Source organism: Aythya fuligula, chromosome 11 (genome assembly GCF_009819795.1).
Source record: "Aythya fuligula isolate bAytFul2 chromosome 11, bAytFul2.pri, whole genome shotgun sequence".
Lineage (NCBI taxonomy): Eukaryota > Metazoa > Chordata > Aves > Anseriformes > Anatidae > Aythya > Aythya fuligula.
In genome coordinates, this window is record NC_045569.1 from 18,979,184 (window position 1) to 18,995,975 (window position 16,792).

The window sequence follows — 16,792 nt, forward strand, 5'->3', positions numbered from 1 at the left end:
TTATCCTTCATGGGTGGGAATGGGGTGGGGGGCCGCAGCAGCGGGGCTGCCGCCGCAGGGGCTTTTTGGGGGAGGCTCTGGCTGCTCCTCGATGATGCTGAACTCGTCCAAGGGCAGCGTGGAGATCTGCGTGTCGGCAGGCGGGCTGCGAGCCGGCTGGGAGGAGAGAAAGGGGAAATAATTCAGGGATGGTGGCAGGTCACCGATGCTCTTAGACACGTTTGTGTTTTGTGGTGTGCCCCCAACCCCTCGCTGCTGGACTTACCGTTGTTCCCTTGTCCTGCTGCTCCCGGCAGGGTGCTGCTGGGAATAACCTCTCCAGCTCGTTCATGTCCAGCTGCTTCCCGTTCAAGTCCCTCTCGTCCCTGTCCCTGCGGGCGGCCCCGTTCAGAACGAGCCCCGCGGCGCTCCTCTGGCTCCTCGGGATCTGCGGGGTCGACAGCTGCTCCTGCACGTTTTTACACATCAGCAGCCTGGAAAATAATGAGGCGTAGCCTGAGGGCGAGCAAAGCTGGTGCCTCTCCTCCTTTCCTTCCCTCAAGCCTCAATTTGCTTTATTTCTCTGCTGCCTTCCTTAAATTCCTTAAATCCTTCCTAAAAAAGCTACGTCTCTTCCACTCGCTGCAGAAGGGCTTTTGGTTTGCAGGGGGGATCAGGGCTGGCCAGAACAGAAATATTGATGTTCCTAGGAAGTACCAGGAAGGACTGGAGCTGATGGGGTCTCTTACAGTGTATTTGGAGAAGCCTGTGGGGTCTGCATGCCTGGGAATAAGGCAGAGACCGTGGTGCAAACAGCACCTGTGTGGTGGCATTCCCAGGAGCTGGGCTGTGTGATTGCACGTTGTGGGATGTGCGTGGCAAACAGCCTGTCATTGTATTGGGGGGGAGAACCTGCCCCGATGAGCAGCTCCTACCTTCCTCTGTAGCCAAACATGAGGAAAAGGACGCAGAATATGATGCACGTGACGCCGATGTGGATGCCGATGATGATACCCGTCGTGGAGGTTTTATTGTTCTGCTCGTCCTTCATGCAGTCACAGGGGGGGTTCAGCGCTGCCAGAAGAAAGGGGAGAGAAGGGGTCAGCGGTGCTGGTTTCCTGCTGCTTGTCCACATTTGGGGGGCGCTGGGAACAGACTGCACCTCGCCACGGGGCGATGGCTCAGTGCTGGCTCACTGCTACAGCCCCTGAGGAAAAGCCAGACCCCGAGCAGCGCCGGGAGCTGCGTACAGGGCTGAGGAGAGCAGGGTGGCACCGTGCAGCACCGTGCCAGCACTTTCTGGGCTGAGCCGAGTAGTGCTGTGCTCACACCCTGCAAGAGGGCTCAAAATAGCCCTGGAGCTGCTCTCCCACACAGCCTGGCTCGGCTCAGCTCCCTCCCAGCACCAGCACAGCAGCTGCCAACCAGAGGAGTATTTACTGCAACGCAGATAGAGCAGCAATAACTGTCTCCTGGAGATATTCCCTCTGGAAGGCTTAAAGGGACTCCGAGAGCAGCAGGATGTTTTTTACACATAGATGGATATGAAAGGTGTGATCGGTTAGAGATTCCCTCTAGAGATTTCCTCTCTCCTGCCTCGCAATGTAATGCTCACACACTGCAGCCCCTCTCTTTCCAAAGCCACACGGCCTCCCTCCTCTTCACCAGAGAAGCTCAAAAGATCCAAGGCAGCTCCAGAAGAGCAAAGACCTCGGTGCACCACATCTCACCTGAGGACAGCAGCTCTTAGCTAACACTTGGACTTTTGTTCATTTTCACAGCCTTGCTTCTGGCTCAAACTTGGGGGGCAAAACTGGCAATTGTGGAAGCATTGGGCTCGTCCTCTGCCCCACGGTGAAAAAGTCAGGGGCTGAACTGTGCTGCAAAGAGGTGTTGGCTTGCTGAGGCTAACGAGGGGCAACTGGGATGGAGCGAGGCACCACTGGCAGCATGCACACCTCACCTCGACAAAGGAGCTGCGCGGCCTCGTGGCAAGGAAGCCACCCTACCAACCCCATGCAGTTTCACCTCATCATGCTAAAAATACAGGGACTGAAAGTGATGGTGTCTGATATCAGGTGTACTGTCAGAGTCACACCTTGCTGCTCTCCTCCAAATCAGTTCCCATGACCCACCACCGAGAAGGACGGCCCGTCCTACCTGGCCTCTCCACGGTTTCCCTCAAGGACACGAAGCGGACGGTTGAATTTCCATCCCCGTGCTGGTTGTAGGCGAGGAGTTTGACTTCGTACACCACCGACGCATCTGTTTTGAGACATAAAAAGGGTATTTCAGCCTTGCTCATTAGCATTATCTCCCCAGGGAAGAAGGTATTTAGGAACCACGCCTAACCCAACACACAAGATGCTGCTAACGAGTCATAAGGCAAGCTCGCACCACCTCTGTGGTGTGTAAAAACCTCTCTTTTGGGTGGGAAAGCACCCAAAAACCTGGGGGAGAGCTGCAGCATCCCCTGGTTGATGTCTGAGCATCACATCTGAGCCCCTCGGGGTCGGGAGGTGACAGGGATGAAGCTGTCACCGGACTCACCCAGGTGGGTAATGTTGTACGCCGTGATGTTGCTGGCCAGGAGCACTGGGCCCGTGTACTGGGAGAGGTGGACTTTGCGGTAGAAGAGCTTGAAGCCTTCGTGCTGGCCCAGTTTGATGGAGGGCTCCCACGTGGCCTGGACAGCAGTGCTGTTAATGACTTTAATGAAGAGGGACGGCATGGCTGGGACTGAAAGAGAGAGAGAGAGAAAGACGGCGGGGTGAGAAATTCCCCCCCCAGCATTGCCCTGCAGCCGCTGCACCAAAGAATGTGCTGGGTGAGTTTGAGAAAATCAGATTAGACCAGACCCTGCTTTAACAGCTTTGAATGTCTTCAGGGAGCCGTGTGAGTTTCCAAGGGTTTCCTACGCTCCACTCAGCAAGCAAAGAGGCTACTTTTACACTCGGGTTGCAATTTGATGCTCAGCCCCCCTCGGGTCAGGGCAGGAATGCAGCCACTTTGGAATCGCATTCCCAAATTCCACTTTTCTGCCCTCGCCTCGAGGGCAGCGAGGACCTTTCAGAGTGATTAATCCCCGCGGGAGGAAGGAACCAGAAGGGATGGAGCCGGAGACATCCGTCTTGAAAAGCAGTCGGTGAAATATCCTACTGCCTGGCTGAGGGTACGAGGCTCCTGCGCTGCCTTGCAGGGTGTTTGGGAGCTCATTCTCCCATCAGCTTTCGGAAGGAGGTTTGTGATTCTGTGCTGGGGATGGAGGAGAGAACTGGGACATCTTCAGCAACGGCCCTAACTACCTGAGCAGCCTGAGGTTACTGTGGTGCTGCCCGTTTCAGCAGGCAGGCACTTACCTGGCCTTAGGGGCGCCCGGGGATTTAGCTGGGAAGGTGTCCCTGCTGCTGCCCGGTGTCACCGAGGCCTGAGTCAAAGGACAACCTTTGCTACGGTCAGTGCCAGCCCAGTCAACACCCCAAAATCCTGCCCTCATTCTCGGGGTGTACAGCAGCAAGGTGTCAGTGCCACTCTGTCCATAGGTCCCCCAAGAGCTGCCCGACCCCATCCTGCGCCCTCAGCCTGGGCTGAGAGGCAAAGCTTCGCAAACCTGAGCCAGTTTTTTTCTGACTCAATACGTGGCTTTTCCAAAGCTGGTTCTGCACAAAACCATGCAGAGCAGTGGCAGGCAGGACCACGTTTCCCCCGAGCATCTTCCTTCCCCTCACCCTCCCTTTCTCGCACACCGAGCACATCAGCGCAGAGCCGTGGCTCAGCAGGACCTCTCACTGATGATTTTTTCACTTCATTTCCACCAAACAGCCCTGGGCCAGATGCTCCCATCAATTCCTGAGCCTTTTGCACCATTCGGATGGCACCAGGTTCTGCAGGGTCTGCCTTGCCCACGGGCTCTGCTCCTGCTTGTTTTTTTGGGCACTGCTAACCCCAGGCAGCGAGCTTGGCTAAACCCAGCAGAAAAAGCACGGAGCAGAACAACAGCTCCGCTTCTCCACCAGCCTCTGGCCAAGAGAAGGCTTTGAGGCAGAGCTATTTTCCAGTCCCAAGTGATTACAAGCTCAGAATAGCCCAAGTAGAAGGACTGCTGGGCTTGCACTGCACTGATGCTGCTTTTTGTCTTGTTTTCCCCACGGGGTCTCTAAACGATGAGCAGTGAAAACCTGGCCTCGACGCTGTCCTTTGGCACGGAGTTCAGCACAGCCATTTAGTGAGCGATGTTGGAAAGCCGATGAAATGTGGTTGTGTCAATCTAACGCTGACAAGAGCTAAAAAGGGCACTTCCTCAATTTAACAGCAAAGTCAAAGCGGTACAGCGTGATGGTCGGCCTTTTCCCGGTCACCAGGAGCAGGATTTCGGGGAAGACATCTCTCCTGGTGAGCAGGAGGGTTGGGGAAAGCTCTTCCCAAAGAGATGCCCTCCTTCTCCGAGCCTTGGCGGGCTGCAGGGCTGTTCCTGATGCATCAGGAGAGGAACGAGTCCCTGCTGGCTGGTGAGCTTCTGCATGTGAACGCAGGACAAAAGATCAGTGAGCGGCTGTCCTTGTTCAGGTTAGCGAGATCCCACCCTGCCTGAGTGCTGCCAACGGGGAAAAAAAGGGACAGGAACATTTCCTCTGGCTAGGATTTATTCCAACATGCTTTTCATTGATGGGAAGGCTGTGCTTAGCCATTTCTAGGTGGCAAAACACAGAGCAAATTCCATTTATACCATTTATATCATTCTTCCCAAGTCCTCATCCTTTTTTAATCCAATGGAATAATATATATATATTTTTTTCTCCCAATTCCCATTAGGGTAAAATTAGGAATTGCCTGGATCACCCCTCTGGGAAGCGGGCCCCTTGCTTAGAGCAATCATTTTCTGAATCATCAGTGAAAACGCCACGGAAAGGGAGATCGCATCATCCCATGGACAAAGAAACACTAACGTGGGCCATCCTGATTTGCGAAGAGTCGGCTTTATTTTACGGTTGCAGAGCCTTACATTTCATAAAAACCACAAGAATACCTCTCCTTCAAAGTACGAAATATATAGTATTTATTCAAACTCTGAGTATATATATATAGATATGTATAATACTGATTATATGTAGGCACTTGTAGAGCACGTGCTGTTTATAATGTTATTACACAAATAAGTGTATACAGGTGGATTATATCTGTGTGTGCATAAATATATGTACACACACGAGTGTGTATGTGCTTCACAGAAGTATAAAACACAGCATGTTTCTAATATAAGTAAGGCACCTCCCTCATGCTAAGGGCTGGGTTACTTGTTTTCCTCTTCCGTGCTGTTTGGAATTTTCCCCAGGTCATTTCAACTTTCTTCTTGAAGGCGTCTTTAGCCGAAGGAGACTAAAGGAACGGTCTTCATCCTAGAGAAATGTCAAAAAGTCCTGGAGAAAACCCTAAAAAGCATTAAAAGACAAGAACAGGAGCGTGTGCTGCTTAATGAAGCGGATATAGTTTGAGATTAAAAAAACCACAGCATTTGTGAAACGGTGGAAAGGAGCCCCGAGCTGGGCACACGAGCTCACAGAGAAGCATTCGATTGCCAAAGCGAGGCAGTCAAGGGGCTTGCCACGGAGAGGGCTCCCCGTCTATCCAGAGAAATCCCTGCAGGACCCTTGGGACCCTGCTCCTAGCCAGTCCTGGGGAAAGGGGAACAACAGGGAGGAGATGAGAAGATCTTTCTAGCGAGAGACGTTTAGGGAGGACGAGGTTAACTTGCTTGGTTTCCCTATAGCATCTCGCCTGCTTTTCATCCAAAATTATCACTGGTCACAAAGGAACGAGCACTGCACTTTCAGAAAGCATTAAAATCTTCAGCCAATCTCTCAGCACATTACTAGTCCTGCAAAGCTGACCACCAAAGCCAGGAGCATCCTGCTCCCAAGGCCCACACCCGCATAGCAAGGCAATTACGAGGTAATTCAGACCCATCCCCAGCTGCCAGCACCTTTGCAGGAACTCCAACAGATGCTGCCCAGGCTCTGCAGAGCTGAGCCATCCTCGGCAGCCCAAATCAGCCCCCACATCCCTTCCAGGCCAAGCAGCACACAGCAGCGCTGTGGCACGCAGGGCTCTGTTTGACCACGCACTCAGGAGCTCCCCTAAGACAAGGGCTCGCAGCCCCCTCGTGTGTCTCAGGGAGACACAAGGCAAAACGGCTTGGCTGGGCATGAAAAGAGGTGAATCTGCAAAGAAACCTTAATTTGGTGGCAAAAACTGCTGGTCCCTGGCTCCCTGACCTGCTCCCAGCTCTGTGAGCAACCAGGAAAGCAAAGCAAACAAGCAAAGCCCCCTGCACCCTGCCTGCCTAAGAATCAAGCCAGAACTGGGCTTTGAAATCTCTTTTTATTTCCCTAGGACGCAAACCCCAGCTGGGTTGAGTGATTTCAGCCAGGACAGTCTGTCCACCCTGCACACGTAGCTCATTGCTGAAGCTTCGTTACACAGAACAAGACCTTAAAGGCTAGTAGAGCAGGACAACGATGCCTTAAATTTTTAGAGAGCCAGGAAATTTATGATCCCATTACCATACTTAACTATTCCTGTCGTGATTGAAGGTAATAATGACCAAAAGTCCTATCTTGCTTGACCCAAAGTCCTGCAGAAACACCAGACTCCATGAAGCATGGCTGGCTTTTAGCTCCAGTAGCTGAACTCAGACTGTCGGGTCAAGGAGTTTCAAGTTTTAGCTTAGCCAATCCCTCTGCCTCTAAATTGGAAGGAAAAACAAACTCAAAGGGTGACTGATTCCCTGTGGAGTACCAAGGAAATAAACTCACAGGACAAGGATTTATTGGCGGCGTTGCCTCAATGCTGCAGTAACATCTGCAGCAGCTGAAGATGGAAGGAGGGCTGGATCCCCCACCTGGAAGCCAGTGCACTCCTAATCCTAAATCACATCCTCATGTCCTCTCTGCTGCAAATTCCTAATTACTGAGTGTTTATGAGAATAATGCAGTCCTCCTAGGAAATTACTCTCAGTAAGTGAGACGAGACAGGATTCAGAGGTGCTGGAGAGGCACATGAGACGAGGAAAATGTTCCTACGATGCCGCTGCCAGAGGGATGATGTTTGACAGATCACACTGGGACTGTGGTTTGTAGGTAAGTGCCCTGCATCAGAGCACCCACTTCTTACTGGGGAAGCAAACTGGTAGCCACAGCTGGGAGGCCAAGGCAGGGAAAAGCCTTGGAGACCACTGTAACTTCTCACTGAACCAGGGCTGCTCCAAGGCAGGGACTTGGGGGTCAGGACGGCTCAGCTCGGTGTGTTTTCTCCAGGGTAGAGCAGAACAAAATTTAAATTCAGAAAGGTGTAGTACCTATAAAGTAAGAACCGTAAGTACCGGAGCTGCTGGAGAATGCTTGAGACATTTCTGGAACAGGAACTCTGCATTTAGCAAGCAGTTTAGGGAAAGCCCACAGCAGCTGCAATACTCGACCAGACGGCGGAAAGGATCGACTTGCACTCACAGCAACACAAGCTGTGAGAGGTAACGCCACGTTTAAGGCCATCAGGCGATCCCCGTGTACAAGTGAGCTTCACACAATGACCCAGGGTGTGAGGAGGAGTGGGAACAGGGAGCAGCGACAACACAGGCTGTGTGCCAAGGCACTCAGAGAGGGTCTGGGGGTGACTGGCGCCGCTGCTACGCACAGCAGGATTTAGCATCTGATGGCCCAAGTGCAAAGCGTCCCTTACCTTCTCCCAGCGTGCTCACCACTGTGACTTCTGAGGCTTTGCTGGCACCGCGGGAGGTGTAAGCCTTAATATAGAAGCTGTAGCTGGTGGAGGGCTCTAAATCCGTCACCAGCTGCTGGAAGGTGCTCTTGCTAACAGCCTCCTGGTACTCCATCTCCACGGGATCTGAAGTGGGAAGAAAGAAGAGAGCTACGTTAGGCTATGAAAGAGCTAAAGGGACTGAAGAGATGCAGCAAGCAGTAATTTTGGTCCCTAACGTGGACCTGGACCTGCCCAGACCCTTTTCTGCTTACGTTTCTGTGTGCTTTGCCAGAGACCTAAAGTGAGCAGCAAGATTTGACTGTGCAGCTCCACTTTCCCCATTTTTTTGGTGTTTATGTCACCATTACTGCCTCATCTCTGTCTTTTAGAAACAGAGGGGTGATGGAGGACAGGGCAGCACCACCTACTGCAGTGCAGTCCTGCCTCACCCGCTGGGCCTCGCGCCTCGCTTCTGCCAAGGCCGAGGAAGCCGGAGACGTACCCGCAGCCTTGCGAATGTGCAGCACGTAGCCGATGATCTCCTTGGTGTTCTGGAGGGGCTCCTTCCACGACACCTGGATGGTGGTTGCAGACACCGTCTCGGCCCTCACGGCCTGCGGAGGCCCCGGCAGCCCGTCCGCCCACAGCACCGTCAGGCGGGCGCTGGCCTGCGTGGAGCCGGCGCTGTTCTCGGCGATGCACTGGTAGATGGCCTCGTCCGCCTGGTTGATCCCGTAGATGGAGAGGGTGCTGCGTGGGGACACGAGAGGGAAAAGCATCCCACTGAGTGCTATCCAGCACGAGTGCCCCCCTCCAGCTGAGGCTGTGAGTGTAGGGCATCCTACAAGCCTCCATTTCCAGCCCCACGCACGTGGTGACCTCAGGAAGCTGCAAGGTGGTGTTTTTTTGGGAAATAAAAGCCCAGCAGGTGGATGTGACGTTTCCCTGACCTCAGGAGGGGCAGATTGTCTCCGTCCTGAACTCCAGGATTGCACTTGGGATGCAGACGAGAACAGGAGCAGACCCCATGCACACGTGGGCACCTCACACCCTTCTGAGCTGCACGGCTGGGCAACGTCAGGGCCAGCCCAGGACCTTGAAAACCACAGCAGCCAGCACTGACTCAGAAATAAATGCGCAGCACTTTGGCACTATCTTGCCATTCAGCGTGCAAAACAGCTTGTCTTAAGAACATTTATTTACAAACAGAGACCCATCAGCAAAAGCTCTGCGCTCCCCAGGGCTTAGCTCTCTTCCTGAAACCCAGCCTGGAACAAAACGATTCGATTTGTGAGAATTCAGCAGGCACAAGACCCCGTAAATAAAAACCCAGCACATCTCCCGGCCAAGACATGGGGATGGGGGAGGTCTCCCCACACTGCTTCCGTCCTTTACTGCTGGAGATTTTGTACCAGTCTTAAGGCAGGAGCTCAGGAAGGTAATAAAATAGGCTTATGATGCTCTTAGTCCCATTCGGATGTCCCTGCACCTCTGCTGATCTGAGGGGCACTTCAAGGCTTTGGGGGAGTCATCACCAAAGCCGCCTTTTATGCAGGTGAAACACGGGAGGTGGAGATGATAAATAACTTGTCACCACCTGCCTGTACGGCAGAATGAATGCTGCTTCTAATTGCAGCAAAATATTGGGCTCCCTGCATTAAAATTTATTATTGCTGTTGATTTAACATTTGTATTTCTGCCTTGCAAATTGTCGGGGCCATGGTGAGCGAGCAAATGTTTAACAGTCATCTATTTATGTCCTGGGCCTTTGTTTCCTTGGTAACATTGTAAATGGAATATCAAATGTGATCTTTTCAGCTGATATGGTGATTTTAGAGAATCAGCCCTAAGCCCCGATAGCCACAGGCTCAACGGAGCTGAATAAATGGGAGGAGAGACCCGATGGGTGGCTCAAGTGTGCCAGCAAAGCCCGGCTCCTGCGAGGGCAGATGGCAGGAGGCAGAAGGATTATAAAGTCCAAAAGCTGCACTCGCAGCCCTGCACGAAGCAGATGTGAGCAGGGAGCGGCGGCGGTTCCCCCCGCGCCGTCAATGCCGCGATTATTTTCGCGCGGCCGCCGCGCATCTGGGCACCGGGAGCAGCCAGGCTGGGCTGGCACGCACGTCGAGAGCAGCCTCGAGCTGCCCAGGAACAACGAGGAGCTCTTAAACTTACACACCAGCCACACACAGGCAGAGCTCTACGAGCTGCAAGCCCCGATGTGAGCTCCGAAACCTGCTGGCAGCTGCCACGAGGAGGGCAGGGGCTGCCGCTGAGTTACAGGCACCCCAGCAGGTGCCTCTCCATCCGAATTATCAATAAAATTCTCCCCCGTTCAGCACCCCTGGGATGCAGAGGATGCACGCGGCGTGGTCCCCGGCTCTCCCAGGTCTGGCCACTTTTTGCTTTTTGCTTTTTTTCCTTTTTTTAAGGAAGCTCAAACAAAAGGGAAAGATGCAGTTGCCACACGAGGAGGCGCGGAGCGTCTCCGCGCGTCAACCATCTGAAATATGCGGCGTCCTTTTCTTCCTTCCCGTCAAGGGGGGGGGGAAAAATAAAAATAAAAAAAAATCTGTCACTTCGGGACATCTGCTGTTGGGAAACTTTCCCGCGAGTGCCAGACCGGCAGCGCCACGAGCACGTCGGGCGCGGCGAGATGCCAGAAGGCTTTCTGCTGGTCACCAAAGGCGCTCGGCGAGCCCAGGGCTCCGTCACGGCTCCGCACAATGCCCTGACAGGCAGTGATGGAAGTGGGGAGAGGAGCTGCTGCACGTTCACACCCGGCCGAGCCGCAGCACGGAGGGGAACGGGAGGCAGCTCGAAAGCCGCCTATTCCCAAGCTGTCTCGCGGCTCGGAGGCAATCAAGATGACTGATCTGGCTCGGGTCAGGGGTCCGGTGCCGCTGACCGGAGATCGGCTTTCCAAAGGCTCCTCTGGAAAATAATAATAAAAAAAAAAAAAAAGCCTGAGAACTGAAGGCGGCCTCTTCATCGATTCGGCAGCACAAAGGAGAAGAGGGGCCCAGCTGGAAGGACAGCAGCGTGCGCGCGCACAGGCGCACAAAGGAGGGAGTGTGATGAAATTAATGCGGAGCAGGCTGCCGCTAGCGCCGAGCCCCTCTGCTGTGCTGGTGGCTGCAGAAACGAGCTGGGGCTAAATGCAGACACCCAGCACCAGCACACCAGCACCGTGCCCTGCTCTGCCTCGATTCCTTACAGGCTGCCAGCCGCTGGCACGCTACAAAGGGGCTTTTCCCTTTGGTGCTGCGCCCCAGCAGCCTGGCAGAAGCGCCCTGCCTTTGAAGGTTGCCTTGGGCCAGGCTGAGAATAGGTGCAAGGCATAAAAAGTGACCCTTACTGGCCCAGAGGGACACTGCAGATCGTGCCCAGCCCTCCCTAAGCACGTCCTTACATCTCCAAAAATTAAATACCATACAGAGCTTCCTAGCCCAAACTGAAATTCCCTGGGCTGTGTTATACAGGAGAACCATCCCTTCCCACATGGATGGGTTTATGTTTAGCAGATCCTGCAGCACGCGGGCCAGGGGCCCAGCCTGGCTCTGCGGTTACAGACTCACCCCGCTGGGGTCCCTGGAGGGATGCTGCAGGTCCCAGCGGGGTGCACAGCGCTGCAGGAACCATCCCAGCCATCTGCCTGCTGGATGGAAAGCCATGCAAAGTTGAGCAGAGATGCTGCTCCTTCTTGCACCTCTGGGAGGGGACAGCATGTGGCAGGACGGGGATTTGTCTTACAGCCTCTTTTCTGCAAAATGGGATGCTATCCATGAGCGGCATCGCACTCGCTCCAGGAGGCACTGCAGCGGAACCATTTCATCCCCAAAAGCTGAATCTTTCTGGCTGGCTTCACATCTGGCTTTGCCCCGCCTCGTTGTGACACCAAGGACACGCGGTGAATGAGCTGGCTGCCACTCCATCTGTCCTCATGAATCAAGACTGCAATCACAGACGTAAATGAATCCTGTCCTGGTAAAAGGAAAGCTTTTACACCCACAGGACACAGGGGAGCACAGAACACCTCGGGAATTGCTCCTGGAAGGGAGGGGAGATCCCTGCGTTGGTTGTGACGGTGCCAACAGCTGGCAGAGCTCTGCTGCCAAATGGAAAGCCCCCGGAGCTTTTTTTTCCAGCAATGGCCATGGGTGTTGGAGAGGAAAAGGACTCAACCTAATTCCAGGGAGGCTGAGCTTGGGCTGCCCCATGACGGGCTCCATCCTGCCTCCAAGCTCCTCTGTAAGGGTCCGTGCTCGCTGGGGGAGGCAGGGCCAGGCGGCCGCCCCGCTGCTCACGCCGAGACCCTCCCTGCGAAGGCAATTAGGAGCCCGCGCAGCCTCCCCACGTGTCTTCCCCACAAAGTCAAAGCCATAAATTATGCTTAAATCAGGAGCAGCTGGTTCGCATCCCGGTCCTCCGCGCACGTATTTGTCATGCTTCTGGGAACCGAGCTGGGATTTTCTACGCGGTGCCCTGCCAGAACCACCAAAGGTCTTGGAGCTCCTTGCATAAATAATCTGCACCTTCCTCAAGGTGTCAAATCCCTACAAAATCAAGAGTCTGGGGGGGGTGTGAACCCCGAAGGGACCAGGGTTCACCCATTTAACATGGGTTTCATGGTAAAATGCCTCCTTGCAAACGACAGGGTGGGGTTTCCCTGGGTTTGGTACCAAAATAGCTGCCCTGCCTCAGGTGCATGGGTATTCCTGCGGGCAGCCCGCTCTCCCTGTCTGCTGTAGGATTAAGTAACGCCACAAATGCTAGGAAAGCAAAGTCGTCCTGAGGTTGAACTGCAGAGGAATATTTTCTTTGATGAGCCCTGAGCGTCCACGGCCCTTACAGCGAGTCATTGGCAGAGCCCTAAAACGAGTGCAAACCAGCGAGGAAGAATTTAAAAAGGAGACACTTGATAAGCAAAGGTCAGCGAGGAGAGCAAATGCCACCTGAGCCCGGGTTCTGATGGAGCCTTATTCCTCTGGAACAAATGAAGTCCCTTAATTACCATTTTGTAAATAAAATCTCCTTGGAAAAATCAATATTTAGAGCCTGCCTCCTCTGAAGATGTTGGCCTTTGTTCCGTGCTATTAGGGCAATATAAACCCCACGGTGTGATATACTTCGGGGCTGAAAATTATCCCCCTGAACCTGATTGGGTTAAGGGAAGGAAAGCAGTAAACCTTTCAGAGCAGTAATTCGGGTGCTATTTCATGCTTCCTTGTACATTTTGAAGTAATAACCTAAAAAGCAGGATTTTCCATGAGCTCACGACCAACGTGGCCAGCCAGCACCCCTTCCCCCTGCAGCGACACCTCTGCTTTCAGGCCAGGCTGGCAATGCCCACTGCACCTCTCAGGCTGGGGCATTTTGGAGCGTGATAAACCCAGATCACCCCATAAAAAACAGGGTCATGCCATCCCTGATTATCCAAGAGGGACAAATGATGTGGCTGCTGGATATTGGGATGGCTCCACCCAAGTCCAAAAGGCTCCACCAAGTTCTCCATCCCAGAGCAGCGCCGAGTGCAGCACCACGCCGACACCCCCAGCGTCAACCCCCTCGGTGATTTTTATTCACAGCTTTTAATGGAAAACCCCACAATTCCCTCCACCTGAGCCTCCTTCATGCATTTTTCATCACCAATTACCCGCTGGCCCAGAGCCGCTTTTGATTTTTGCTAATCATCGATTGGATATTTTGTTCCCACACAGCTGGCATTTCCCAAACACAACCACCACCTCTGGAGGGGGGCACAGCAGAAGGCTGATCTTTAATGCTAACGTGTCAAGAAGCCGTCAACACATCAGGCGATCAGAGGGACCGCGAGGGAAGAGGTATTTTGTTGGACACAGCCTGCAAGGCTTATTTTACTGCACTGCAAGGCTGGAAATTGCATGGTGAGTGGCTCCGGAGACGCACATGATGTTGTACAAGCAGCCACAACCAACCTGCAGGGAGTCCAGCCCTAAAGCTGCCATCCCACCTCCATGAGGACGATCTTCTGAAGCCCCCTGACCTTGAGGGTTTGTTCTCCTTGGGTTTACAGCTCCATGCCCCGTGTCCTGCAGGTCTGGACCTCGCTTCTAGCTGCGTTCGTCTACAAGAGTGAGGTTCTTCATAACGCTATATTTTGCAATCAATTAGCACATGATACGATTTGGGATGATTTAGTCTTTTTTTAAAAAAAAAAAAAAAATCCCTTTGGGGGGCATTCAGACCTTTATTGCCATATTAAGCAGAGTTTTAATCCAAATGAATTTTCTAGGAAACCATGTAATCTAATTAAAAAGCTCACGGTGCAGTTTAGCAGCTTCATTACTGGTAGATTCGGGACCCATCTCTACACGGACAAATGTTTTCCAAGTGCAATAGGCTGATAAATCCAAGGCATAATCACAAACCAGTTCTGCCTGGAACTAAGTGGGTTACAGCACTTAGTCATGCCCATGGGAATGAAACAAAGGACAACTTGAAAAAGCTCCAAAAAAAAAACCCCAACCAACAGTCGTTGATCTGTTTCCTCTGATTCCTGGAGGAATCCGTGGCTCCGATTCATGCAGCACCCAGCCACGCTGTACGAGCAGGGGCATTTTTCAGACTGACAGCTTTGGGAACCACCAGGCACGGCCACTTTCCTGAAGCTGAAGGTTGGAGTAGACCAAAAGTGGGGCAAAAGAAGCCAAAAGTTGAATGTTATCAACTTTAGGGCTCGGCTTTACCATCACGTTACTCTAGCTTAAGAGGATGCCCCACGTCAGCTGAGCCCCAGCAATGGGCAGAGCTCCCCCAGCCTGTGACAGATACAAAAAAATCTGATCACTCAGCTTGCAATGGGGAAGACTGGAGCTAAACTGCATGAAATGATTGCCATAAAATACTACGACAATGCTCACCGAGTTAACATCCACGTGTAGGGCACTGGGGCCTGCTCAGGAGTCGTGACCAGGATCGAAGACCCTACATCTACCTTCCTTGAGCAGTGAAAGTAAAGATTTCACAGGCAAGGCACTTAGGAAAGACAAAGATCTGGACTCTGTGAGTTTTGGCATGGATTTAATGACCACGTGCAAAGTCTTTGGCTACAGAATCATAGAAATATTTATGTTGGAGAAGACCTCTCAGGTCATCAAGTCCAACCAAGTCACTTCCCTGGTCAATAAAGGGGAGAATAATGGGAGAAGATTTCCCTTCTCCCCTTTCTGCTCTGTTCATATAAGAGCACATGTGCCTCAGAAACCATGCACTGTAACACCACGAGCCTGGAACGAGTGACATCTGTGTGTGCATGCACAACGTTCTCCAAAGCTTTCTAAAAACTGCCAGCACAGAAAAAACCTCTGCCGATCAAGATTTTATTAAAACCCACACCTTATCCTTCTTGCAACTCACCGCCTTCCATCCTTCACATAATAAAGCTTAAGAAAGCCTCTCTCAAACCTGAAAGCAAACAGCTGTATTACAGAGAACCTTAAAAAAATAAAACCACTGTTCTCCATACATGCCATAATGCCTGCACAGGCTAAACTGAACGTCCAGACCCTCCATGGAGGTGGGGTTGTATTCACGAGACACATTTGTTAACACAGACAGCAGCTATATGACACCATAGAGTACAAATCTCTACCAATAATTTCGGTTTACAACACAGCTCCTATTATTTTTCAGGATATTGTTCAATGCTATTTCCATAGAAACTGTTGTCAACTGGCAATTTTCCCGCTCAGAGCATCGCACCGTATCATTTCCGCGGCACAAACGTCCCCGTCCCCTATCACGGGAATTTATTTGTTCAGTACTCAGAGAGAACACTCTTCCCCGGTGAGATGAAGGGCTGAAGCTCAGTGACAGCCAGCTTCCACGCCAATATTCTCCCAAACGGGGGTAAAGGCGTTTGCACACCCAAGCAGGTGGCTAGAGAGGGGTTAAAGGATGGTTCCTCCACTGCGGTTCAGCATCCTCGCTGCTAGTGTCAAGGACAGGCTCTGGTCCTTCCAGAAATACCCAGAAGAGGATCAGGACAAAAGAAAAAACTTTTGCTGGGCTCCCATATTACCAGTCAAGGTCTATCACTGATATTCTGGTATAATAAAGCAGGAAACACTGAAACGTGAGCCTACAAAGAGCAGCTGGTAGGACCAGAGAGGATGCTCCAGCATTTTTCTGTATCAGAGCCCAAGTCAAATCCACAGAGCTGCTTCTGAACACCACCACCTTCACGCCAGCCCTTTGCTAACGCAAAAAGGAAGCCAAACTCCCTCCCACTCCCTTTTCCACTGGAGTCAAGATTGTTCAAAACGCTGGCTTTTAATCCAGCGACGCGAGTCCTCGGTGCAGGGTGACTCCAGGCTGACACTCCCCCCAAAATCTGGAGCTGCCGAGGCCAGCAGGCGGCCACTTACCTGTTGTTATTCTTCAGCTTGATGTGGTCGCTGGTCTCCAGGATCTGCCCGTTCCTCAGCCAAGTGATCTGCGGCGGGGGCTCCCCCTGGGCCACGCAGGTGAAGATGGCAGTGGTCCCCACGGGCCTGGAGATGGACTGGGGGTGCTGCACAAACTCCGCGGGGGCTGCAGGGAAGAACGAGGAGAAGGATGAGAAAAATCACGATGATCTCACTTCGCCCTGGCACAAACCTCGTAGCTTGGCCTTCCGTAAGCCTCATCTGCCTGGGAACGTGGGGAAGGCAAGTCCTGGTGCTCTCAGATCCAGGGATATGCAGCTAACCCACAGCACAAGCAGCAGGTAGCATAAAACAGAAAGCGTGCGTGGTGTTTTGCTGAGCGTGGCACCGAGCACATCCATCACCCTGGCAGCAATCAGCCCCGACTAGAGAAGCTTGCAAAAATCTGCATGCACGGACAGCGCAAAGGATGCTGAGGAAGGAAGGAAGACAGCGACTGCGTGCTGAAATGATGGTGCTGGTGGGTGGGAAGTCCTGCTCAAAGGCACAGCAACGCCCCATGGCCTCACCCAAAGGACCCGTACGGCATTGGCAAACTGCTTGACAATAGATTGTAATTTCTGTCCCCTGGAAATATCAGATTTGCTGCA

The 16,792-nt window shown here is 52.6% G+C and overlaps 1 protein-coding gene across 1 annotated transcript in view; it reads right to left on the minus strand.

Annotated features, from left to right (window-relative positions):
- IGDCC3 (immunoglobulin superfamily DCC subclass member 3) overlaps positions 1-16,792 on the minus strand; it is a 78,874-nt gene continuing 62,082 nt past the window's right edge. The window contains exons 7-14 of the mRNA XM_032195071.1: positions 16,143-16,308; positions 8,237-8,484; positions 7,714-7,878; positions 2,530-2,718; positions 2,140-2,244; positions 915-1,053; positions 266-473; positions 1-156 (exon numbers count right to left, since the gene is read on the minus strand). Of these exons, the coding sequence (XP_032050962.1) occupies positions 1-156; positions 266-473; positions 915-1,053; positions 2,140-2,244; positions 2,530-2,718; positions 7,714-7,878; positions 8,237-8,484; positions 16,143-16,308 (1,376 nt within the window). The remainder of the gene's footprint in view (positions 157-265; positions 474-914; positions 1,054-2,139; positions 2,245-2,529; positions 2,719-7,713; positions 7,879-8,236; positions 8,485-16,142; positions 16,309-16,792) is intronic.